Source organism: Schistocerca serialis, chromosome 2 (genome assembly GCF_023864345.2).
Source record: "Schistocerca serialis cubense isolate TAMUIC-IGC-003099 chromosome 2, iqSchSeri2.2, whole genome shotgun sequence".
Taxonomy (NCBI): Eukaryota; Metazoa; Arthropoda; class Insecta; order Orthoptera; family Acrididae; genus Schistocerca; species Schistocerca serialis.
Window position 1 is genome coordinate 569,017,699 of NC_064639.1, and position 26,868 is coordinate 569,044,566.

Genomic DNA, 26,868 nt, shown 5'->3' on the forward strand with positions numbered 1-26,868 from the left:
GTCTCAGAATAGTTGTGAGAAAAGGAGAGCGTATTGTTTGTTGTAACAGGTTTTTTCCTCTTAACGTCTATTTTTATTGATTTGGATGAGGAACTATTTGCAGTTGCTAACTTCGACATATATGGGGTGAAAAAAACCACGCATACAGAATTTTAGTGTGTTTAGAGGACATAGAAGAAGACAATCTCTTATCTGGCCAGAAATGCAACAAGTGCACCGTTTCCCCACTAGGGATCGGTGACTGTTTCGATGCTAGTGAAATTCGGAGGCGTTGTTCAGACTGCCTTGTGATGATCATTGTTTCAGAGATGTTGCAGAAAATGCTGTCCATAACTGGCATTTACGTGCTAATGATTGTTAAACGCGCTCCAAACAACCTGGTGTTTCACGAAACTGGCAACTAGGGCAAACGCTACATATTCTCCCCACCCACAGCCGCGCGCGTGTTCTCTCTCTCTCTCTCTCTCTCTCACACACACACACACACACACACACACACACACACACACACAGAGGGTGAGAGCCCGACTCCACCTTGGCTCCAGGCTCCGGTTCATATTTATCTCGACCTCAGCTCGCTCCCGAAGGAGGGTACTCCGGCTGCAGTGTATTGCTCACGGTTTGTCGAACTTCGTGCGCGACTTGCCAGTCACACCTTTATTCCCACTGATGGCTCCAAAACTGACGATGGTGTCAGCTGTGCCTTTGTCGTCGGGGCTGGCACCTATAAATACCAGTTCCTCGACCAATGTTCCAGCTTTACGGCCGAGCTTTTTGCTCTCCATCAGGCCGTTCAGTATGCCCGCCGCCACCGCCATTCATCGTATGTACTCTGCTCTGATTCACTCAGTGCTCTTCAGAGCCTTGGAGCTCCTTGTCCGGTCCATCCCTTGGTGCAACGGATCCAGCAGTCCCTCCATTCTTTTGCTGGTGGTGGCGGCTCTCCTGTCAGCTTTCTGTGGGTTCCCGGCCATGTAGGAGTGCCTGGGAATGAGGCTGCTGATGCTGCAGCCAAGGCTGCAGTCCTCCTGCCTCGGGCCGCCTCCCATTGTGTCCAGTCATCTGATGTTAGTGGGGTTGTTTGTAAAAGGCTTGTGTCGTTGTGGTGGGATGCTTGGTCCTCACTTCAAGGAAACAAGCTCCGGGAAGTAAAACCGTTCCCAACTGCTTGGACAACCTCCTCCCGACCATCTCGGCGAGAAGAGGGCCTTCTGACCAGGTTGCGGATTGGGCATTGCCGGTTTAGCCACCGCTACCTGCTCTCCGGTGACCCAGCCCCGCAGTGCCCTTGTGGTCAGGCATTAACGGTGCGCCATGTTTTATTGTCGTGTCCCCGTTTTAGTCAATTTCGTGTTGTCCTGTCCCTGCCATCTACCTTACCGGATGTTTTAGCTGATGACGCTCGAGCAGCTGCTCGTCTTCTGCGTTTTATAACTTTGACTGGCTTATCCAAAGACATCTAACTCTTTCACTTATTTTATCTGCATCTTTGTAAGAACTTTCTGGTGTCCCCCCCCCCCCCCCCTTGAGTTTTACTAGATTCTATGTGCTCTAACAATTGTGACTGGGCGCTAATGACCTCAGTAGTTGAGCGCCCTTAAACCTAAAAAAAAAAAAGAAAAAAACCACACACACACAGAGATTTCTATCATAATAGAAATCTGCCAAGGGCAGTACTTCCACTTATGGCATGTATCGGTTAGAAAAATGCACCGACGATGACTGATATCAGTCGAAATAGATTTGCAACAAGATAAATAAATTATGTTTCCGCGACTGATTGCTACATCCTGTATAATTTTATATTCCATGGTCGTTGCACAGAAAGGAAACCTTATGGAGCCCAACATTCAGTATAGTTTTGCTTATATTTACAGCATCCTACTTCAAAATACTAACGCGAATTCTTTACAGACGAATGGAAAAACTGATAGAAGCCGACCTCGGGGAAGATCAGTTGGGATTCCATAGAAATATTGGAACACGTGAGGCAATACTGCCCCTACGATTAATCTTAGAAAATAGATTAAGGAAAGGCAAACCTACATTTCTAGCATTTGTAGACTTAGAGAAAGCTTTTGACAATGTTGCCTGGAATACTCTCCTTCAAATTCTGAAGGTGGCAGGGGTAAAATACAGGGAGCGAAATGCTATTTACAATTAGTACAGAAACCAGATGGCAGTTATAAGAATCGAGGGGCATGAAAGGGAAGCAGTGGTTGGGAAGGGAGTGAGACAGGGCTGTAGTCTCTCCCCGATGTTATTCAATCTGTATATTGAGCAAGCAGTAAAGGAAACAAAAGAAAAATTCGGAGTAGGTATTAAAATCCATGGAGAAGAAATAAAAACTTTGAGGTTCGCCGATGACATTTGTAATTCTGTCAGAGACAGCAAAGGACTTGGAAGAGCAGTTGAACGGAATGGACAGTGTCTTCAAAAGAGGATATAAGATGAACATCAACAAAAGCAAAACGAGGATAATGGAATGTAGTCGAATTAAGTCGGGTGATGCTGAGGGTTTTAGATTAGGAAATGAGACACTTAAAGTAGAAAAGGAGTTTCGCTATTTGGGGAGCAAAATAACTGATGATTGTCGAAGTAGAGAGGATGTAAAATGTAGACTGGCAATGGCAAGGAAAGCGTTTCTGAAGAAAAATTTGTTAACATCGAGTATAGATGTGTCAGGAAATATTTTCTGAAAGTATTTGTATAGAGTGTAGCCATGTATGGAAGTGAAACATGGACGATAAATAGTTTGGACGAAGAGAATAGAAGCTTTCGAAATGTGGTGCTACAGAAGAAAGCTGAAGATTAGATGGGTAGATCACATAACTAATGAGAATTGGGGAGAAGAAGCGTTTGTGGCACAAGTTGATTAGAAGAAAGGGGATCGGTTGGTAGGGCATATTCTGAGACATCAAGGGATCACCAGTTTAGTACTGGAGGGAGCAGCGTGGAGGGTAAAAACCGTAGAGGGAGACCAAGAGACGAATACACCAAGCAGATTCAGAAGGATTTAGGTTGCAGTAGGTACTGGGAGATTAAGAATCTTGCACAGGATAGGGTAGCATTGAGAGCTGCATCAAACCAGTCTCTGGACTGAACAACAACAACAACAACAACAACAACTACTACTACTACTACTACTACTACTACTACTACTACTACTGTCTTTTCACGAGAATTGACAATATGAATGGAACTGCTCATGCACTTAGTCAGTTACTATACGTTGTAGTTTGCTGTAACGATAGATATGTAAATAATAATAATAATAATAATAATAATAATAATAATTATTATTATTATTATTATTATTATTAATATTCCCGTGGAGGCCCGGGAAAAGAATAGGCCTCCGGTCGCCAGTCGTAAAAGGCGACGAAAAGAACAAACCACTAATAGGGCTAACCCCCCTTTTAGTGTGATTAGATGGTTCAGGGCAGAACTAAAGAAGCCTCGGACAAGCGCCGTCATGGTCGGAGACGACGCTTGAACCCTATGCGCGCCCACAATGGTAACGACACTGCTAGCCAACTGGAAAATGATTCGAATCCAAATAGAGGTGTTTTGCAGGATATGCTTCCTGCAACCACCCTAGAAGGAAAACAAAGACAGAGGATGAGATGGTCAGATGAAGTTAATCGACACCTCATGTTCTGTTATTACCAAGCAACAAACCTAGGAACCAACACAACTGGATACAGATCACAAGTATACACAACATTTATTACCAGATACCCAGAATTAAAATTTTTAACGGAACAACGACCAGCTGATCAGATCCGTGTAATAATCAAAAACAACAGGATACCCCAGTCAGAATTAGAAAACATCAAACAACAAGTACAACAAATACTGGAACAAAATAATGTGCAATCAGAAGAAGAAGAAAATACAGTAATGGACTCAAACATCCCAGAGCAAACAAACAAAGAACAACACGCATCAATTAAACAATCAGAGGAAAACGAAATCTTAAGACAGCCACCAGAACAAGCACAAATAGAACACGAAGTGACACACATGTTACATATAGAAGAAAAATTTCAGCTGACATATATAGAATACAAAGACACAAATACAGATATTAGACCATTCTTGCATAGACTGCCAAATAACCCACAAGTCGAAACAACAATAAGAACTATCAACACAATCATACACAACCAAATAAATGAAAACATAACTATGGAAGAGTTACAACTACTGGTTTATATAGGAGCACTCACTACACTAAATATACACACTAGGCAGAGATCAGAACCAACCAACACACAGAAGAAACCCACAAAACCAGCATGGCAACACAGGCTACAGATCAGAATAGAAAAACTGAGAAAAGACATCAGACAGCTAACACAATTTATAAGAAATGAAATCTCGGAAAAAAAACGAAAAAGTTAGGTAAAATCTCACAACAAGAAGTGATAGAGCAATTAGATGAAAAGAAGCAGAAATTACAAGCATTAGCCAAACGACTCAGAAGATACAAAAAAAGTGAAAATAGAAGGAAACAAAACCAAACATTCAACACAAACCAAAAGAAATTTTACCAGACAATAGATAACACACACATTAAAATAGAAAATCCACCAAACATAAGACATGGAACGCTTCTGGAGCAACATATGGTAAAACCCGGTACAACATAACAGGCATGCACGGTGGATACAAGCAGAAACAGATACATACAAGATGATACCACAAATGCCTGAAGTGATAATTTTGCAACATGAAGTCAACCCGAGCAATTAATTCTACACACAATTAGAAAGCCCCTGGTAAAGATAAAATAGCAAATTTCTGGCTAAAGAAATTCACCTCAACACATTCACATCTAACTAAATTATTTAACAGTTACATTGCAGACCCATACACATTCCCTGATACACTTACACATGGAATAACTTATCTGAAACCTAAAGATCAAACAGACACAGCAAACCCAGCTGAATATCGCCCCATAACAGGCCTACCAACAATATACAAAATATTAACTTCAGTCATTACACAGAAATTAATGACACATACAACACAGAGCAAAATTATAAATGAAGAACAAAAAGACAGTTGCAAAGGAGCATGAGGATGTAAAGAGCAACTGATAATAGATAATAGAGGTGACATATCAAGCTAAAACTAAACAAAGGTCGCTACACTATGCATACATTGATTACCAAAAAGCTTTTGATAGTGTACCCCACTCATGGTTACTACAAATATTGGAAATATACAAAGTAGATCCTAAATTGATACAGTTCCTAAACATAGTAATAAAAAATTGGAAAACCACACTTAATATCCAAACAAATTCAAATAATATCACATCACAGCCAATACAGATTAAGCGTGGAATATACCAAGGAGACTCATTCAGTCCTTTCTGCTTCTGCCTTGCTCTGAACCCACTATCCAACATGCTAAATAATACAAATTATGGATACAATATTACTGGAACATACCCACACAAAATCACACATCTGCTATACATGGATAATCTAAAACTACTGGCAGCAACAAATCAACACCTCAACCAATTACTAAAGATAACAGAAGTATTCAGCAATGATATAAATATGGCTTTTGGAGCAGACAAATGTAAGAAAAATAGCATAGTCAAGGGAAAACACACTAAACAAGAAGATTACATATTGGATAACCACGGCGACTGCATAGAAGCGATGGAAAAAACAGATGCCTGTAAATATCTAGGATACAGACAAAAAATAGGGATAGATAATACAAATATTAAAGAACAACTAAAAGAAAAATATAGACGAAGACTAACAAAAATACTGAAAACAGAATTGACAGCAAGAAACAAGACAAAAGCTATAAATACTTATGCTATACCAATATTGACCTACTCATTTGGAGTAGTGAAATGGAGTAACACAGACCTAGAAGCACTCAATACACTTACACGTTGACAATGCCACAAATATAGAATACATCACATACATTCAGAAACTGAAAGATTCACATTAAGCAGAAAGGAAGGAGGAAGGGGATTTATCGACATAAAAAACCTACATTATGGACAGGTAGACAATTTAAGAAAATTCTTTCAAGAACGAGCAGAAACTAGCAAAATACACAAAGCAATCACTCATATAAATACATCGGCTACACCACTGCAATTTCATAACCACTTCTACAACCCTTTAGATCACGTAACATCAACAGATACGAAGAAAGTAAATTGGAAAAAGAAAACACTACATGGCAAGCACCCGTATCATCTAACACAGCCACACATCGATCAAGACGCATCCAACACATGGTTAAGAAAAGGCAATATATGCAGTGAGACGGAAGGATTCGTGATTGCAATACAGGATCAAACAATAAACACCAGATATTACAACAAGCATATTATTAAAGATCCCAGTACCACAAAAGATAAATGCAGATTTTGAAAACAACAAATAGAAACAGTAGATCACATCACAAGCGGATGTACAATACTAGCAAATACAGAATACTCCAGAAGACATGACAATGTAGCAAAAATAATACATCAACAGCTTGCCTTACAACATAAACTTATAAAACAACATGTTCCCACATACAAGTATGCACCACAAAATGTACTGGAGAACGATGAATACAAATTATACTGGAACAGAACCATTATAACAGATAAAACAACACCCCATTACAAACCTGACATCATACTCACCAATAAAAAGAAGAAATTAACACAACTAGTCGAAATATCCATACCCAATACAACAAATATACAGGAGAAAAAATTGAAAAATACATCCAACTGGCTGAGGAAGTCAAGGACATGTGGCATCAGGATAAAGTTGACATTATACCAATTATACTATCAACTACAGGAGTCATACCACACAATATCCACCAGTACATCAATGCAATACAGCTACATCCAACCTTGTATATACAACTACAGAAATCTGTAATTATTGACACTTGTTCAATTACCCGAAAGTTCCTAAATGCAATGTGACATATACCGTACAGTTAAAAGGAAGGCACGCTTGATCCAGGTCCGCGTCACCTTCCATTTTTAACCAGACATAACGTCTGAGACAAGAAAGAAATAATGTGCTTCTTCAAGGCTTTCTGCGAATTTAGAGTTGAACTTTCTACGAACGTGTTGAATACCTTACTAGAGTACTAACGATCGAGCATTGAAGGTAGCACAACCGGCCAACGTACCAGACTGCACACATTGTAAGCCTTCATGGTACTGCGATCGGGTCTCATCGGTTGTGTTTTTTCCTAATCTGTCACCAGGCACCTGTATGATGATTCTTTAGTTGCCGTTGAAGAACCTGATAACGACTCCATTTACAAAACACAGTGAGCGAATCTTTCCAGTGCACAGTTACGTACGAGCGCCCGAGCAGTTAATGAACTGTTGTCTAACAAAAGTATCACTTCTGGTATCGAAACGCAACAGTTGACAGCACAGCAGGTAGGATAACAGATAAACCCCGCCCGTTGAATGAGGGGACACAGTTGCTGTCCATTGATGCTGCTTAATCTGGAAAAAGTACCGTGTAGTTTATTCGAACCAGGAGTACTCCATGACTTCACTGCGACACGCGTCATGTGTGTATCGATAATTGTTCTCAAGATTCCTTACTATGCATCTACACTTGTTGTTGTTCTAGGCGAACAAGTGTTGGGTGGGAAATAACAAAAAGAAAGGTTGAGGTTCGAGAGGATAATTCTGGTCTGCCGCCTTAGTCGGTTACTCTAACCCCGTTTCTCGACTGCTGGCGCTCTCGTATTTTATTCAACAGGTTCTTAGCTTTTGATCCAAGGTTTTTCGAAAATTCTTGAAAAGCGCATCTTATCAAAGCAGAATTTGTTACATCAAGGTATGTGCTGCAGTCAGGCGAAAGACGAGCAAAATCGGTGACCCGTTGAGTGTACGCTTGGTAAACTTAAACTGAAGTGCTCTATGTTTGGAGCACGACTTGCTAATTTGCTGTTAGTCCACACACAGGCTGAGACGAGTGAATATTATAATTAAAAAAAAGAAGTGAGCGTGTCGCTATTACGCTACAGTTTCGACAAACTGGTAGACGCATATTCCAAAATGCTTCTCGTTGTTCTCTAGCCGATGACGTCCTGAACTACTGTCACTGTTTTCCATGACTTTGTGAATGGTAGCAAGTTCATGATACAGAAACTGGAAAAAACCGAGAAGCTATCGCGCTCTGAGAGTTACGTACAAAATTATCTGTATAGATAGTAAAAATTTCTTCTCTCTTAGGTGCCTGGTGCAGGTCTCTCAGTTGGATGTCACTTCGACGAGTTGCGTGTCCCAAACCCTCACTAGTTATCAAACCGGGGAAAGACAACCTACAGTTTAACGTGCAATTCGAACCGCGTATAGTTTCTGGGGACTCCTCGATTCAGTGAGAGGTGAAGGCTGGATTAAACGAAGACTGAAAAGTCCGTGGTTCGATCGAGATTCGATACAGCGACCTCTCAGTTTGCAGAAACCCGCTTTACCTCTAGACCACCAGGCGGGGCATTTATATAGAAAGTTCATCTGTGGTTGTTCGTGAGTTAGTTCGGGAGTATCGAAACATAAGATATAAATGGTCTTATCGTTTGGTTGCGTTGACTTAGAAGTTTAAATTCTTCACACCGCCAAGCGATCGTGGACCTTAGTATGTGACATAAATTTCAACTTCATACCTCTACTACCCGTTCTTGAGTAAAAGACGGACAAGCAGCAAAGTGATATTATAAGGATTCAGTTTTTACCGATTGAGGTACGGAAGCGTAAAAATTGAGACACCAGCCCAAATGCAGCAGATACTCCGGGGGAAAAAATGTCGTGAAATTTGCCTTTTAAAAACTGGGCCAGATCCGGAGGTGGGTTATAAGCTGTTCCTGCCACGCTTTTGCAACGAGCAGCTTGGATTAGTGAGCGTAAGTAGAACCACCAAATGCGCTTTTATGCTGACCCCAGTGTTTGATTTATAAGAGCATTTACTTTAATACCACAGTAAAAAATTGTGTGCAGCTAATTTAAATTGCTTTGGAATGAACTGAAAGTTGGATAAAGCCCAGCTTGGTGTACGAAACGAGCTACCTGCACGCGAGTGTTAATGCAGCGAATTTTATTGCGTATATACCGTTAAAGCCAGTTTGTCAAGAAGCTGTTGCATGTACGAAATTGAACTTGTTCTTTTTGTTCTTTCTTTTGGAGATACTTCTGCTTCAACCTTCGTTGGAAAGAGTTAGTAATCCTCTCTTCTCTCACTAAGGACCAAGTAAGTGTTCACATTTTACGTTATGTTAAAAAAATTGTGACATCAGATACGTTTACTTATTCGTGTCTGGTGAAAAAGTGAAAGTTACACTGGCCTGCAAAACTTAAGAACGAGATCGATAAAGTAACATAACGTAGTAACAACTCGGTGGGCATGAATGGAAGTTGGAGAGCTTGTTGCTAGAGGTTTTCCAATCGTGCACACACTGCTCGACATTACGTGAGGTTTGGTCAGCGTGACTATAGCTCTAAATAGGGCTGGCCCCGCAATACGAGGCAGTTGAAGGTACGGGAGGAGACGGTGTGCGTCGATCAACAAGTAGTTGCAATGCACTGTGGTGGTGATCATCATTACAACATGGCCCGGAGACGTTTGGACGACTTGACATGGGCAAGAGTAGTCGCGAAGTAGGTAGAACGAAGTTTGACGCTTATAGGCCTGGAAATTGGTATTACTGACAACATGGTTTGAAGTGCATGGACAGCGTTCCGAACCACAGGCACTACTCCGTCTACATGTTCGTGATTACTCTGTTATTCACAATAAAGTGCCTTGGAGAGGGATCAATGAACCACCTTCAAGCTCTCTCTACCGTTCCACTCTGGAATGGCACGCGGGAAAAACGAGCACTTAAATTTTTCTGTGTGAGCCCTGATTTCTTATTTTATCGTGATGATCATTTCTCCCTATGTAGGTGGGCACGTGAGGGAGATGTGGGCACTACAGCCAGCTAAAACAGTAGATGACCGTTTCATTATGCAGTAAGCCTAGACGGGTCCCACGTCTAACAGCGGGTGCAATTGCAGCCACATTTGACAGGATTACAAAGCACGCAGTCTCCCGCTTCACATTGGGGTTGGATAAGAATAGCAATTTTCCAGGAAAGAATGGAACATTTTTGTTGCGCCTTCATGGCTGGTAAGCTTGATTATCCTACGGATCGTATAAAGAATTTCAATAATGTACAGAGTACGGTTGTTGACGCCTTCGTTGTTGGCAACCATCTGAATTGGTCAGTGTGTCGACCGCGATTGGAAAAGGAGAAAATAGAGTTTCGTGCTGTTGTTAAACATTTTCATTTGGAGGGTTGATCTGCCGCACAAAGCAAAACACAATTGGATGAAGTCGACTTGCGGAAGTGCACCGAAGGCGAAACATATGGCCTGGCGATGTTCAATCGCAATCGGCAAGACTTTTTGCGCCGATTTGTGAGTGTTGATGAAATCTGGTTCCTCCGCTGCACACCAGAGTCAAAACGGCAGTGAAAACAATGGAAAGAAGCTGGTGAAAGTTTACCAAGGAAGGGAAAGTCCATTTTGTCAGCTGATAAGGCGATGGCCACGGTTTTTGGGATTTTCGAGGAATAATCCTCATGGATTACTTGAAGAAAAAAAAAAAAAAAAGCAGGACCATAACTAGACCCTATTACGCTTCATCGTTGGATCGTTTGAAGCTTAGGGTGGCTGAAAAAAAGACCAGGTTTGGCACGCGAAAAAGTGCTTTTTCAAAGAATAATGCACCATCCCACGCATCAGCGGTAACAGTGGCGAAAGTTCATGAATTCATCATCCAACCCTGTTCGCCAGATGTACCCCGAAGTGACCGCTTCCTGTTCCCTAACTTTCGCTTGCTGGGAAGAAATTTTCGTTAAATGAGGAAGTGATATTTGCAGTCAAGAAGTATGTCGCACTGTTTGACCGAACCTATTTTTCCGATGAAATTAAAAAGCTGAAGGATCACGGGACCGAATGCGTATCTCTCAAAGGAAACTATGTCGAGGAGTAAGGTAGGTTGTTCACGAAACATTTTTTTGCTTTTTGCCAAACTTACAAAACCACCCTCGTTAAGAGGTCAAGGAATGGCAACTGATGTATGGGGGAGGGAAGGAAAGGAAGGGTGCTGTAGGGGGCGCCAAGTGATAGGCCGCCTACGCGGAAAAATGGGAGGAGACACGCAAAAAATGAGGAAAAATTCTCTCTAACCGGCCCTGTGTACGGTTGTACTGAACCTTGTGAAAGGCTGGTGCGGTGGCCGAGCGGTTCTGGGCGCTTCAAAAAAAAGAAGGCTCTGATCACTATGGGACTTAACATCTGAGGTCATCAGTCCCCTAGAACTTAGAACTACTTAAACCTAACTAACCTAAGGACATCACACACATCCATGCCCCAGGCAGGATTCGAACCTGCCGTAGCAGTCGCTCGGTTCCGGACAGAAGCGCCTAGAACCGCTAGGCCACGCGGACCGGCTGGGTGCTTCAGTCCGGAACCGCGCGACTGCTACGGTCGCAGATTCGAATCCTGCCTCGGGCATGGATGTGTGTGATGTCCTTGGGTTAGTTAGGTTTAAGTATGCCGACCTGTTCGCGCAGCGACGGCAACAATCACAGTACTGGGCTTCTGCATATTACTCCTCGTTTCCTATTGTATGTTTTGGGTTGCACATTCAAAAATTCTGTAATATTGTGAAGATATTTTCACAGAATCGCAGGTGAGAGGATTAGCAAAGCAAATAAATCATAATTATTTTAATACTCTGTGATGAACCTCCTGAGACCGCCGGTCCCTTATACGAAAATGCCCAGAAAATATCCACTGAACAAGCTCCGAAGTTCCGTAGATTGAGTTAGAGTTCACCCTGTATATGACAGAGATCATCCATCGAGTAACACTGCAATTGGCTGTTCAAGTGACTAATGTTAAATGATCTGTCTTCGAATGAGATGTTGATCATTTACTTTAAGTAAGTTGCGTCGTATCCCTCATTCAGATATAATTTTATGCAATATTACAAACCTTGTTGTTTCATTGTTGGCTTCGTTGTCTTCGGTGGGATATATTGCTGGCCTAGGATCCTGTTTCTGATGCGAAGAAACATTAACTGGTGAAAGGATTGTGTTACTCGGCAAGCTTCCAGTCATTATTCATTGAAATAAAGTTTCTAAATTTTGAACAACTGTATTCACTATATTTGCGCATAGTGAACAATAAGCAAAAAATTAGCATTCAGCAGTATTACAGAACCACGATGGCTCCATTTACGATAGGTATTTCGCCAAGACCGTCCACATCACATAACATTCCCTCGAAGGCTGTCCATTTCCAACCACTCCCCCACTAAAACTATGCACAACGGAGGATAACACTTCACAAGACTTTCTGCAAACGTCACGTCATTTTAACTTCACGCGCAGTATCGATAACCGCAGGAATTGCTACTGACTCGAGAAACAATACGAGTTTTGCTGCTGCTCGTTTCACTCCAAGCAGTTTAAGCTGTCCTCTTATGTTTCTGCTTAACCACACGCTCGGGAATCGCCACATGTTAGAGACAAAAAGCGAAATATTTGTGACAAGGATGTATATGAATGTTAATGTTCATGTAAACACGAAATGTAGTAAGGAAGAATCAGGGAAGTGTGGGTGAGCAATCGTGACGGCTAGCCACACAGGGCATTTATGACGCAGTGGCGAAAGCTGAACTTTACGCCAGACCTTTACTCGAACTCGTAATTTACTGCTCCTCTTTAACGATTGCCTAAATCGCTTGGGCCATCCGGACGCTGTCCCTGACGGACCCAAATTTCCAATTTGTCGCAGCAGTGCAGTGTCCCTCATACTTCCATCTGTCTACTTGTAATTCCTGATTCCCATGGGAGTTGGAACGATATTTGTGCATTCGCACTGGAACAAAAGAAGAGCCGGACATTTCCGACAGAACGGACACCTCTCAGATAAAAACATTGTTGTTCCTCGTTTCACTCGCTGCGATTTAAGCTGCCCTCTTAGGTCCCTGCCTAACCACACACTCGGAAATCGCCAAATATTTATCTCATCCTTCGGACTGTAATCAGATGGAAGTCTAAATAACATCGAATATTGCAAAAAAAGTGTTAAATTCATAAGAAAGTCCCAGAATGTGTTAACAACGCTAACACGAAAAAAATTACCTGCATCTTCCCAATCAGCAAACCACGAGATAGCCCATTATGCTAGCATTTGGATATCTGATAACTTCCTGTCTTCGTTGTGACAGTGTCTCTTGAAGGTTTATATCACATGTGCATTATTAACTGACAGGGTGACACGTTTGTGATAAATTTTCATTGCGTCGTTACCTTGAAGCAGCATACTGAAAGTTGTAATAAAAGCGTGTTTATGCTTCATTTCTAAATTATTTAGGAATACAACGCACTCCTGAGAGAGCCCTCTTGTACAGAGTATGACAGCAGTAACCGTCGATAAATCATGTGACGTTTCATTATAACAATAATTCTAACAAATGCTACCCAGAACGACGTGTTTTCACAAATTTCCGCTGTGTGATCATGAAGTGTACTGAGAGCTCAGTCGATAGCAGTTTCTGCGGTCGTCGATACCGCGCGACATCAAAATGACGTCACGTTTGCAGAAAGTCTTGTGACAGGAGTGTTACACGACGAAGACAAGGAGAGATATAATACACTAGTGGCCACTAAAATTATTACACCAAGAAGAAATGCAGATGATAAACGGGTTTTCATTGGACAAATAAATTATACTAGAACTGTCATGTGATTACATTTTCATGCAATTTGGGTGTATAGATCATGAGAAATCAGTACCCAGAACAACCACCTCTAGCCGTAATAACGACCTTGATACGCCTGGGCATTGAGTCATAGCTTGGATGGCGTGTACAGGTACAGCTGCCCATGCAGCTTCAACACGATACCACAGTTCATCAAGTGTAGTGACTGGCGTCCGTATTGTGACGAGCCAGTTGCCCGGCCACCATTGACCAGATGTTTTCAGTTGGTGAGAAATCTGGAGAATGTGCTGGCCAGGGCAGCAGTCTAACACTTTCTGTATCCAGAAAGGCCCGTACAGGATCTGCAACATGCGGTCGTGCATTATCCTGCTGAAATGTAAGGTTTCGCAGGGATCGAATGAAGGGTGGCGCCACGGGTCGTAACAGGTCTGAAGTGTAACGTCCACTATTCAAAGTGCCGTCAATGCGAACAAGAGGTGACGGAGACGTGTAACCAATGGCACCCCATACCATTACGGCGGGTGATACACCAGTACAGCGATGACGAATACACCCTTCCAATGTGCGTTCACCGCGATGACGCCAAACACGGATGCAACCACCATGATGCTGTAAACAGAACCTGGATTCATCCGAAAAAATGACGTTTTGCCATTCGTGCACCCAGGTTCGTCGTTGATACACCGTCGCAGGCGCTCCTGTCTCTGATGCAGCGTCAAGGGTAACCGCACCAATCGTCTCCGAGCTGATGGTCCATGCTGCTGCAGACGTCGTCGAACTGTTCGTGCAGATGGCTGTTGTTTTGCAAACGTCCCCATCTGTTGACTCAGGGATCGAGACGTGGCTGCACGATCCGTTACAGCCATGCGGATAAGAAGCCTGTCATCTCGACTGCTAGTGATACGAGGCCGTTGGGATCCAGCACGGCGTTCCGTATTACCCTCCTGAACTCACCGATTCCTTTTTCTGCTAATGGATTTCGACCATCGCGAGCAGCAATGTCGCGATACGATAAACCGCAATCGCGATAGGCTACAATCCGACCTTTATCAAAGTCGGAAACGTGATGGTAGGCATTTCTCGTCCTTGCACGAGTCATCACAACGACGTTTCACCAGGCAACGCCGGTCAACTGCTGTTTGTGTATGAGAAATCGATTGGAAACTTTCCTCATGTCAGCACGTTGTAGGTGTAGCCACCGGCGCCAACGTTGTGTGAATGCTCTGAAAAGCTAATCATTTGCATATCACAGCATCTTCTTCCTTTCGGTTAAATTTCTTGTCAGTAGCACGTCATCTTCGTGGTGTAGCAATTTTAATGGCCAGTAGTGTATAAAATCAGTGTGTTTACAACTTGTTGTTGTTGTTGTTGTTGTTGTTGTGGTCTTCAGTCCTGAGACTGGTTTGATGCAGCTCTCAATGCTACTCTGTCCTGCGCAAGCCTCTTCATCTCCTAGTACCTGCTGCAGCCTACATCCTTCTGAATCTGCTTAGTGTATTCATCTCTTGGTCTCCCTCTATGATTTTTACCCTCCACGCTGCCCTCCAATACTAAATTGGTGATCCCTTGATGCCTCAGAGCATGTCCTACCAACTGATCATTCTTCTAGTCAAATTGTGCCACGAACTCCTCTTCTCCCCAATTCTATTTAATACCACCTCATTAGTTATGTGATCTACCCATCTAATCTTCAGCATTCTTCTGTAGCACCACATTTCGAAAGCTTCTGTTCTCTTCTTGTCTAAACTATTTATCGTCCATGTTTCACTTCCATACATGGCTACACTCCATACAAATTCTTTCAGAAACGACTTCCTGACACTTAAATCAATACTCGATGTTAACAAATTATATCCTCTCTACTTCGACCATCATCAGTTATTTTGCTCCCCAAATAGCAAAACTCCTTTACTACTTTAAGTGTCTAATTTCCTAATCTAATTCCCGCAGCATCACCCGACTTAATTCGACTACTTTCCATTGTCCTCATTTTGATTTTATTGATGTTCATCTTATACCTTAGTCGATAATAATTGCTGGTACATCTTTGAAACAATTAATGAAAACGAATTTAGATAAATTTTAATAAAGTTCTTCAACATTAATTCAAATATGTATAACACTAATATTTAAATGTGAAACGACTGATTTTTTATGAATGCATGTACACGAAGTTATTTGTATCGAACTGAAGATACCAGTAATGGCTGGTATCGTACGTTTCGATTGTATTATTTGTCTCGGCTGCATTACGACACAGACGTGGGTTTTGTGGCTGTGCAGGTGGCAGCGAACGACACCCTTACGTCCGTTGCGGCGCGGTTCGACACTACGCCGTCGGAGCTGGCAAAGCTGAACCGGCTGGGCGCGCGCCTCATCTTCCCGGGACAGGTGCTGCGCGTACCCTTGCGCGGGCCTGCGGCTGACTCCGCTGAGGGAGCGGACCGACAGCAGCCGCAGCTGCAGCCGCCGGCGCCTGCGCACCCCGAAGGCCAGCTGACGCCAGCCGCCGCCGCTGACGCCGCGCGGCCCTCTGCAGAGACAGGTGTGAGTCCAGACGCGCCCCAAAGTGGCCGCTAGGGTCGCATAGCGTGCCCGGGCGCCAGTGTCGGTTGAACGTACCTATGACTACATCTGTATGTGTGCTCTGCAAACCACACAAGTACATAGTACAGGGTACATCCCACTTACCAGCAATTAGGGTTTCTTCCCATTTCACCACATATGGAGTGTAGAAATAATCATTGTTCAAATGCCTCCATGCGTTCTGTTAATAAGCTAATCTTATACTTATGATCACCATGGAAGTGGCACAAAGCGGGTTGTACAATATTCCTAGAGTAAGCATTTAAAACAGATTCTTGAGTCTTCACAAGTAGGCTTTCTCGGGACAGTTTTGATATTACCCTCACAGGATACTACATTTTTTTCGTTTTAAGAAGTGGACAATTTTACTTTTCTAAATATTTAAAGTAAGTTGCCAGTCTCTACACCATTTTTAAATTTTGTCAAGATCTGACTGAATAGTTATACAGCTTCTTTCAGGCAGTACTTCATTACAGATAACTGCATTATCCGCAGAAAGTCTGAGGTTACTATTAATATTGTTCGCAAGGTCATTAATACACAACATGAACAGCAAGAGTTCCAACCCAGTTCCCTGGGCACACCCAGTTACTCCTAGATCTGATGACAACTCTCCATCTGAGATAATGTGCTGCGTCCTCCCCACCAAAAAATCCTAATTGCATTCACACATTTCACTTGAACCCCATACGTAGATGTCATTCCGAGTCAAACACTTTTCGGAAACCGAGAAATGCTGCAGCTACCTGACTGCCTTCATCCAAACTTTCAGTATGATATTGAATGTTGATTTTGACTTGTAAAGTAATGTTAAGACAGTGATGTCACAATTCAGGCTTGAGAAATTTATGCATTTGGGAAACATTATTAAACAATGAGTAGACAACAAAGGAAAGTTCTCACGAAAAAGCTAAATCTGCTGCTGCTTTGTCATATGTTTTAAGACAGTAAAGGAATATATTGGTCTCGTGTTAGACACCAAATATAATGCAGTAATAAGACACGATAATAGTCCTCTTTATTTGGTAAAGAGATGTGTCCACAAATATGGAACAACCAATTCTTGTAACTTCAACTTTCCGCATGATCAGGGTATCTAAAAACATTGGAGATAATCTCATTCCAAATACAGTAATCAACAACTGCATATCCATAGTTACTGCAATTAGACAACATACAAAATATGATAATTTTGCAGACAAATGAGTGACTTGAGTTTCATTTGTTGGCTTGGGAACTAGTTTATGAACTAAGCATGTAGTGGACAGATTTAGTCCCCTTAGATCAAGTGCTTGTTCATATGAAGTGTTGGCAGCAGCTTCAACTCAGGAATTAAAAAACCAAGAGGCCCTTTAACACCAAGGTTCAATAGATGGCTTACAGCAGGTAAACTGGCATGTCCATTGGCATCTTCAGCAAACATGTTGGTAATGGCCATGAATCACCTGCTAATGATAGCTAGCTCCTTCTGCTTGCAGACTGCAGTAGTAGTTGGTGGGCGACAAGACATCAGATTTGTAATTTGGATTTTCAACTTACATTAGCTCCAAGTAGAGCAGCGCAGTACGTGCTGATATGAAACTTTCTGACAGAATAAAACTGTGTGCCAGGTAGAGACTCGAACTTGGGTCCTTTGCTTTTTGCAGGCAAGTGCTCTACCAACTGAGCTACCCAAGCATGATTCCTCACCCTCATATCTTTACTTCCACCAATATCTTTTCTCCTGCCTTATAGACTTCACAGAAGTTATTCTGTGAAACTTACAGGATCAGCACTCCTGGAAAAAAGAATACTGCAGAGACCATGGCTTAGCCATAGCCTGGGGGATGTTTCCAGAATGAAATTTTCACTCTGCAACAGTGTGTGTGCTGATATGAAACTTGTGCCAGGAAGAATGACATACAGTTTTAATCTGCCAGGAAATTTAGACTCGGATTGGGTTCATTTGGCATAAGCAAAGTGTAGAGGCAAATCCAAGATGGCAAACACATAACTATCTTCTGTGTGTCAGCTCTCTTAAAAACTTTCCACTTCCATCTTTTCTCAAAGATTTTGGGATCTCCATGTCCTTGGGTAATGTGGAAGAGACATGTGAATTTGGTACTCACACTTTCTGGAGTTCAGGTTGTACTTAGTTGGCAACTGTATGGCAGAACCGGTTAGCTGTGCATCAGGCTCAGACAGGGGTAGTGATACTTACTGTGTTCATATCCATTTACAGGAAAGCTTTTGTGGTTGAGTGCATGGGTCACATCAGAATTTCTCAGTAGCTTAAGACAAGTAAGCAAGGTGACTCTGTGTTGCCTGATACAGTAGATCCTGGTCCCTTGTGAAATTCCATCCTGTTAATGGTGACTTCTTTTCTTACAGTCGAGTTATTTCAGTATGTCTGACTACTGTGATTTTACAGTCAGATTACGAAACATGGCTCATCCACATAAATCAGAAATTGGTGGTGTTGAGTAGGCTAGTGAATACTGTACTTATGGTTTGTCTACAATCACTTGAATGTGGAACTTCCTAAGTGGCTGATATACTACTAATAGCAGTCCAGCTTTAAAGTGGTGTTTAGCACAATATTTAATGAAAGTGGGAAGGCCTACAAGATGCTTTTTTTTTTCCGATGCCACAGGAAACCTCTCTCTGTCTGGCAACATTGACTACAGCTGGAAGTAGCAGTGCACGATGCGATGAACGTGAGTTGCATGTATTCGCAATTGTATTAACACTGTCTCCCTCATGCCCAGCCATCACAAATCCAGAACACAGTTTAGTCTATGTTGCATCATTGCAGTTTACATTACCAGTGAACTTGAATTGAAAGCAATTTGTGTTATCGGTAACAGTGCATTATTTTTGTTAATAGCTAGTTTCGTAATAGAAAAAATTAAAGGTATTCATATGATGAAGACTACAGCGTAAACAATACAACATGGAAACAGAGCAGCTGAGCAGCAACTGATAAAACCATTCACAATTTGTAAGCTAGTGAAGAACTGAAAAAAATCAGGAAGACCAACAGAGGAGTACAGCAAAAGGGCCAAAATGAGAAGGTGACATATTGAAATGAATTCAAGGACACAGTGAAAATGGCTTTTAAATTAATAAAAAAAATGATTCAAATACATGCTCGTAAGCTAGTGCTACAGTGGAACTGTAGACTTGAAGGTTGGAGTTGGTTGGTGCTACAAGTTTATGAAGTGTGATGGACTTAGCATACGAACAAAAACCATAGTATCTCAGAAAATGCCATAGCTGTATGAAGAGGAAATATTATCTTCCCATTGTTTTAGTATTCAACATCAAAAGAAAACCAGCGTGAAACTAAGCGGAATAGCGAATATAGATGAAACTCCTCTGACATTTGATGAGCCGAATAACAGAACTGTTGCCATGAAAGGTGCTAAAATTGTAACTGCACACATCAAAAAAAGTTTTGCATCACCCCAGTTCCCAGTACTCGTGAAGGTGGACGTTGACTGTGGGTATTGTATCACAGACATAGTCCCTTTGACTATTCAGAGACGTCACTAAACCCACCCAAAGATGTAAACAACTATGCATGAGCAGCACCTATTACATGGAGGGGGTCAGACAGCTCATCAGTTCCAGTCATTCGACCAGGAAGGAGGTAAGCGACTCGTGTCGTCCGTAGTTCAACCATGCTTAGACGGTCAGTCATTCGACCAGGAAGGAGGTAAGCGACTCGTGTCGTCCGTAGTTCAACCATGCTTAGACGGTCAGTACCGCGGTTCGATTGCGTCCGCATTGTTACTGTGTGTCAGGAAGAGCTCTCAACAAGGGAAGTGCCCAAGCGTGTCGGAGTGAACCAAAGCAATGTTGTTCGGACATGGAAGAGATACAGAGAGACTGGAACTGTCGATGACATTCCTCGATCAGGCCACCCAAGGGCTACTATTGCAGTGTATGACCGCCAGCTATGGATTATGGCTCGGAGGAATCCTGACAGCAATGCCACTATGTTGAATAATGCTTTTCGTGCAGCCACAGGATGTCATGTTGCGATTCACACTGTGCACAATAGACTGCATGATGCGCAACTTCACTCCTGACGTCCATGGCAAGGTCCATCTTTGCAATCACAACCCCATACAGTGCGGTACAGATAGGTCCAACAACATGCTGAATGGACCACTTAGGATTGGCATCATATTCTCTTTACCGACGAGTATTGCATATGCCTTCAACCAGACAATCGCCGGAGACGCGTTTGTAGGCAACCTGGTCAGACTGAACGCCTTAGAAACACTGTCCAGCGAATGCAGCAAGGTGGAGGTTCCCTGATGTTTTGGGGTGGCATTATATGGAGCCGACATATGCGACTGGTGGTCATGGAAGGTGCTGTAACGGCTGTAAGATACATGAATACCATCCTCCGACTGATAGTGCAATCATATCGGAAGCATATTGGCAAGGCATTCATCTTCATGGACGACAATTCACACCCCCATTGTGCACATCTTGTGAATGACTTCCTTCAGGATAATGACATCGCTCAATTAGAGTGGCTAGCATGTTCTCCAGACATTAACCGTATCGAACATGCCTGGGATAGATTGAAAATACTGTTTATGGACAACGTGACTCACCAACCACTCTGAGGATCTACGCCAAGTTGCTGTTGAGGAGTGGGACAATCTGGACCAACAGTGCCATGATGAACTTGTGGATAGTATGCCACGACGAATACAGGCATGCATCAGTGCAAGAGGACATGCTACTGGGTATTAGAGGTACTGGTGTGTACAAGCTCTGAAGGTCTTGCTGTATGGTGGTACAACATGCAAGGTGTGGTTTTCATGAGCAATAACAAGGGCAGAAATTATGTTTATGTTGATCTCTTGTCCAATTTTCTGTACAGGTTCCAGAACAAAGGTGATGCAAAACCTTTTTTGATGTGTGTATAAAAACAAGTGGACATGGAAAAAAAAAAACACTACACTGTTGTCCTTCCATGTTGTGCTGACATTACTAAAATTTCATCCAATGATCATTTTCAGGTGCAAAACAATGCTGAAACCTTCTGAAATACTACTAGGTGGTGCTCACTTTCTTGGCAAGGGTTGTATGGACAAGGCTGGTATGAAATTATGGGTTATCAGAGTGTTGGAGAGAAGGGATGATCTTTATTGAAGAAGAATTCTCTTCTAGTGCTAGATCAGTTCAGAAGTCATTTGAAAAAAATTCTGTGAAAAGAGAAACTGAGACAGGGAAATACAGATCTTGCTGTTATTCTAGGAGGACTTGCTTCACAACTGCAAACTCCTGATGTCTCAGTAAATAAACGATTTAAAGTCTATATGAGAGGGAGATGGAACAGATGGGTGACGGATGAAACTCACAATTAATTCGCACTGAAGGGAGCTTTAAAACGACCTACAATGAGTGTCAGTGGATAAAACAGTCATGGTCTAGTGAGAGAAGATGCTAGTGTTAAATCTTTCAAGAAGTGCGGATTAAATAACACTCTCAGTGGCAGTGTAGACCACCTTAAATATGAAGAGGACATGATGGTGAAGAATAAGAAGAAGAAGAAAGTTCAGATGAAGATTATCAAGGATTGTAAAGGTCTGTGGGGTTTTTAAACTAAGAATTTATTTTAGTCTGCCTTTTCAGCCTGAGAATAAAAATAGTAAAAATGTTAATTTACCAGAAACTCCTTGAAGTGCTTCTTACAGTGTGTAAAATATGGTAAGTTATGATTGAACCTACACATTATCTAAGCACCACCTCCGAAGGACTGCAATGATTTGGTGGAACTGGCAAAATCTATGCTATAATGAGCAGAAGACAAAGCATATACATTCAGTTACATTATTTGGCCATTAAAACCTGCCTTATGTGTTGGCAGCCTTAGTGGAATGCAGCAAATGCCATCTGTGAGCTGCTCTTGAACTAAATCAGTGAGTACCAAAAATACCATGTAATAGACTTGTTGGAGCCCACATTAAGGAAATATGAAATATTGTGCCAAACAATATACTGCATTTCATCGTCTTTTATTCATATCTGATCGAAAACATGGCATCAAACTCCTGTTGTTTTTAAGAAAATCTAGAATGCAGTACCATTTATGTACTGGATCTTCTATAGCAACTGCTAAATGTAAGTTAAGAGATCCTTACTTTTAATTTGATATAACATCATCTTTTTGAATCACATTGTGTGTCTTTCCAGTCATGTGCCACTAATGCTTCTAAGGCTGTGAAAGTACTGCAATGTGATCGCTAAAAGCTCTTAATCACAACTGTAGTATTGTTTGAAATTGTTGCTTTAGAAAGCTTTCTTTGGTATGCTGTCATCCTCATGTTGAGTTTCCAGTAGCGTTCATAGGATCTTGGAGGGTGTAATATGAAAGGCAATCGGGTGGGATTTTTAGGAAAAAATCTGACAACATGTATGTAGGCTATCATGTGACTAAACAATACAGTACTTACACTCCTCCAAACAAAACACAAGTTGCATACCGATTTCTTTGCCATATTATCATCATATAAACTAATCAAAACAAGTACCATCATGGACTGTAGGCAAGTAGGTGCTTTAGGACCTATCCCAGTGATGATGGAGTGTTGTCAAGTAGGTGCTTTATTTTCCATCCCAATGACTCTGGCAGGAGTGGGAACTTTCAGCACCAGTGGGATAAATCAACAATGGGGAAGCACCCATACTTGGTTCTCTGATACAATGTTTGTGAACACTGATTATTCATTTACCATGGTATTGCATCTAGGCATTAATACTCTCTGCATATGATCTTTTATTAATGAAGTCAATGAAATACTGAAGCTGAAAATTGCATCATTTTCCAGATATTCTGGAGAGCTTGCGGCCTGTATCACCAAAACCAACTGGTCCACCTGTGATGAGTGAAGCAACGCACCCCTCCCACCCTGATACTACAGGTAGCAGTGGTGCATCGCTGGAGGAGCAGCGAGCTGAAAGACGTTTCCTCAAGATCAATGTGCGGCACATAACTGACGGACAGGTGCAGTGCTTGTTCACTATGTGCACATAGTAGCTACGCAATTTTGACACGGCAGTTCATTCGTTATCTAGATACCACAATATTTTAAGGAAAATTTGACAGTGGGTGTTTTATCTCCCCAGCTGATCTGTCTGTTATATTATGAAACTGAAGATAAACGAAACCTAAAGCGCAAGCGAAACTTGTGTAGGGGTGGTAACACAAAGGAACCACCCCATTAACAGAGAAATCGGTAAAATGTTTGCATTTTTGTGTTTTTTTTTTTTTTTTTTTTGTGAAATATGTATTGTGAATTCATGGAGCAGTGACTCACATTTACTTATTTTACATCTCCTTGCACACACACAAAAAAATAAAATGTTATCATACCTTAGAAAACTCACAAACTTCAAAAATGTTTCTGTTCCAGGGTGTTGTTGGTGGTGTGCTGCTCGTGACGCCTAATGCAGTAATGTTTGACCCAAATGTATCTGACCCCCTAGTTATTGAGCATGGTCCAGAGATGTATGGTGTAATTGCTCCCATGGAATATGTGGTAAATGCAGCTATCTACTATGACATTGCCCACATGAGAGTGGGCCACCATACTGGCGACAACAAAAGGTGAGTCCCAAAGAACTGCAGCTTTCTTAATGCAATACCCTGTTTAATTTCAGTGAAAAGAATGGCTGTTGTAATGTACAGTATGTGACCAAAAATGTGCAGAAACTGCAGTTGATGTCCAATTGCCATTGCAGACTGCTTTACTGTTGGTGTGAGTCAGTGGAGAGGTTATAATTTGAATGGAACTATAAGTACCCACAAGTTGGGGAATTGCATTACAGATATTTGCCAGCAGTTCAATGTGGGCAGATCCACTGTTACCATTTTGTGTGATTCAGAAGTATCATGTTAGATTAAATCCACTAGTCTCCTTCGTAGGTCTAAGGGACAACAAAAGGTAATACCAAACTTAGAAGTGTATTGTAAGAACTAATCGATGATCATCCAAGTCAACGTTCATAGAGGCATTCATTTGTCACTGTTCATAGTATGTGAAACAGCACATACAATAATGGGTTTGCATGGTCGAGTGACATTTGGCAAACTATTTCACTGTCAGGCAAAACAAATGTAGGCCCACCCCGCAACAAATCTTTGAGTAAATAAACAAAGCAGCTCAACATACATAAATAAATCGGACTAAAATTAATGATAAACATATATTTACATACTTCTCTTATTTTTCCTTCTTTTTCCATTAGCAAACTCCAGTAGGACTGTAGAAATCAAAACATTCAGTTATCTCATGTTCAATAGACAAAGTTGCCAGCCCTTGCAGTCATGCCTTGCCAATTGTTGACCACAGGTATGTTTTAATTGGTTTAAATTAGGAAATAATTCTTTCTCTACCTGACACTGTCACCAGTCCTGTTGGGAACATTATTAAGGCTGCACTTACATTGGGTGCAAAGATGTACTATTGGACGAGTTTCAAAGTGTCAGTTTCATAATAAAATGATTTACCAATGTTGAGATCAGTTTAAGTTCATTCCTTAAAATTGACAAGACTGGATACTTTGCCTGTCTATCACTAAAACTGTCACCCAATTTGGAATGCTCGTCACTTAGAATGACCTGTGACATTGCTGAAACCAGGGAAACCAGCAGACCAACCGCTAAGCTACAGACCAATAGCAGTTCTTAGCTGTACATACAAACTTCTCGAACGACTTGTCCATAATCGAATTAGCAGCATTATTATGGAGAACTTACCTATAGAACAGGCAGGCTTCAGACCTGGCCGTAGTTGCTGTGACCAAGTTCTGGCATTAACATCCTACATAGAAGCTGGCTTTCAACAGAAATTGAAAACAAGTGCTGTATTTCTAGACTTAACATCTGCATATGATACTGTTTGGAGAGATGGAATAATTTACAAACTCTTAAGAGTGATTCCTTGCCAGATTCTAACATCCTTAATACGTATTATGCTGAACCCCCCATGAACCATGGACCTTGCCGTTGGTGGGGAGGCTTGCGTGCCTCAGCGATACAGATAGCCGTACCGTAGGTGCAACCACAACGGAGGGGTATCTGTTGAGAGGCCAGACAAACGTGTGGTTCCTGAAGAGGGGCAGCAGCCTTTTCAGTAGTTGCAAGGGCAACAGTCTGGATGATTGACTGATCTGGCCTTGTAACAATAACCAAAACGGCCTTGCTGTGCTGGTACTGCGAACGGCTGAAAGCAAGGGGAAACTACAGCCGTAATTTTTCCCGAGGGCATGCAGCTTTACTGTATGATTACATGATGATGGCGTCCTCTTGGGTAAAATATTCCGGAGGTAAAATAGTCCCCCATTCGGATCTCCGGGCGGGGACTACTCAAGAGGATGTCGTTATCAGGAGAAAGAAAACTGGCGTTCTACGGATCGGAGCGTGGAATGTCAGATCCCTTAATCGGGCAGGTAGGTTAGAAAATTTAAAAAGGGAAATGGATAGGTTGAAGTTAGATATAGTGGGAATTAGTGAAGTTCGGTGGCAGGAGGAACAAGACTTCTGGTCAGGTGACTACAGGGTTATAAACACAAAATCAAATAGGGGTAATGCAGGAGTAGGTTTAATAATGAATAGGAAAATAGGAATGCGGGTAAGCTACTACAAACAGCATAGTGAACGCGTTATTGTCGCCAAGATAGATACGAAGCCCACACCTACTACAGTAGTACAAGTTTATATGCCAACTAGCTCTGCAGATGACGAAGAAATTGAAGAAATGTATGATGAAATAAAAGAAATTATTCAGATTGTGAAGGGAGACGAAAATTTAATAGTCATGGGTGACTGGAATTCGAGTGTAGGAAAAGGGAGAGAAGGAAACATAGTAGGTGAATATGGATTGGGGGACAGAAATGAAAGAGGAAGCCGCCTGGTAGAATTTTGCACAGAGCACAACATAGTCATAAATAACACTTGGTTTAAGAATCATGAAAGAAGGTTGTATACATGGAAGAACCCTGGAGATACTAAAAGGTATCAGATAGATTATATAATGGTAAGACAGAGATTTAGGAACCAGGTTTTAAATTGTAAGACATTTCCAGGGGCAGATGTGGACTCTGACAACAATCTATTGGTTATGACCTGTAGATTAAAACTTAAGAAACTGCAAAAAGGTGGGAATTTAAGGAGATGGGACCTGGATAAACTGAAAGAACCAGAGGTTGTACAGAGATTAAGGGAGAGCATAAGGGAGCAATTGACAGGAATGGGGGAAATAAATACAGTAGAAGAAGAATGGGTAGCTTTGAGGGATGAAGTAGTGAAGGCAGCAGAGGATCAAGTAGGTATAAAGACGAGGGCTAGTAGAAATCCTTGGGTAGCAGAAGAAATATTGAATTTAATTGATGAAAGGAGAAAATATAAAAATGCAGTAAGTGAAACAGGCAAAAAGGAATACAAACGTCTCAAAAATGAGATCGACAGGAAGTGCAAAAT

The 26,868-nt window shown here is 41.8% G+C and overlaps 1 protein-coding gene across 10 annotated transcripts in view; it reads left to right on the plus strand.

Annotated features, from left to right (window-relative positions):
* Window positions 1–26,868, plus strand: part of LOC126457568 (nuclear receptor coactivator 7) — a 799,075-nt gene that overhangs the window by 520,620 nt on the left and 251,587 nt on the right. For all 10 annotated transcript variants that reach the window (XM_050093982.1, XM_050093983.1, XM_050093984.1 and 7 more), the window contains 3 exons: window positions 16,080–16,341; window positions 23,216–23,391; window positions 23,801–23,994. In XM_050093982.1, coding sequence (XP_049949939.1) covers window positions 16,080–16,341; window positions 23,216–23,391; window positions 23,801–23,994 — 632 coding nt within the window. The remainder of the gene's footprint in view (window positions 1–16,079; window positions 16,342–23,215; window positions 23,392–23,800; window positions 23,995–26,868) is intronic.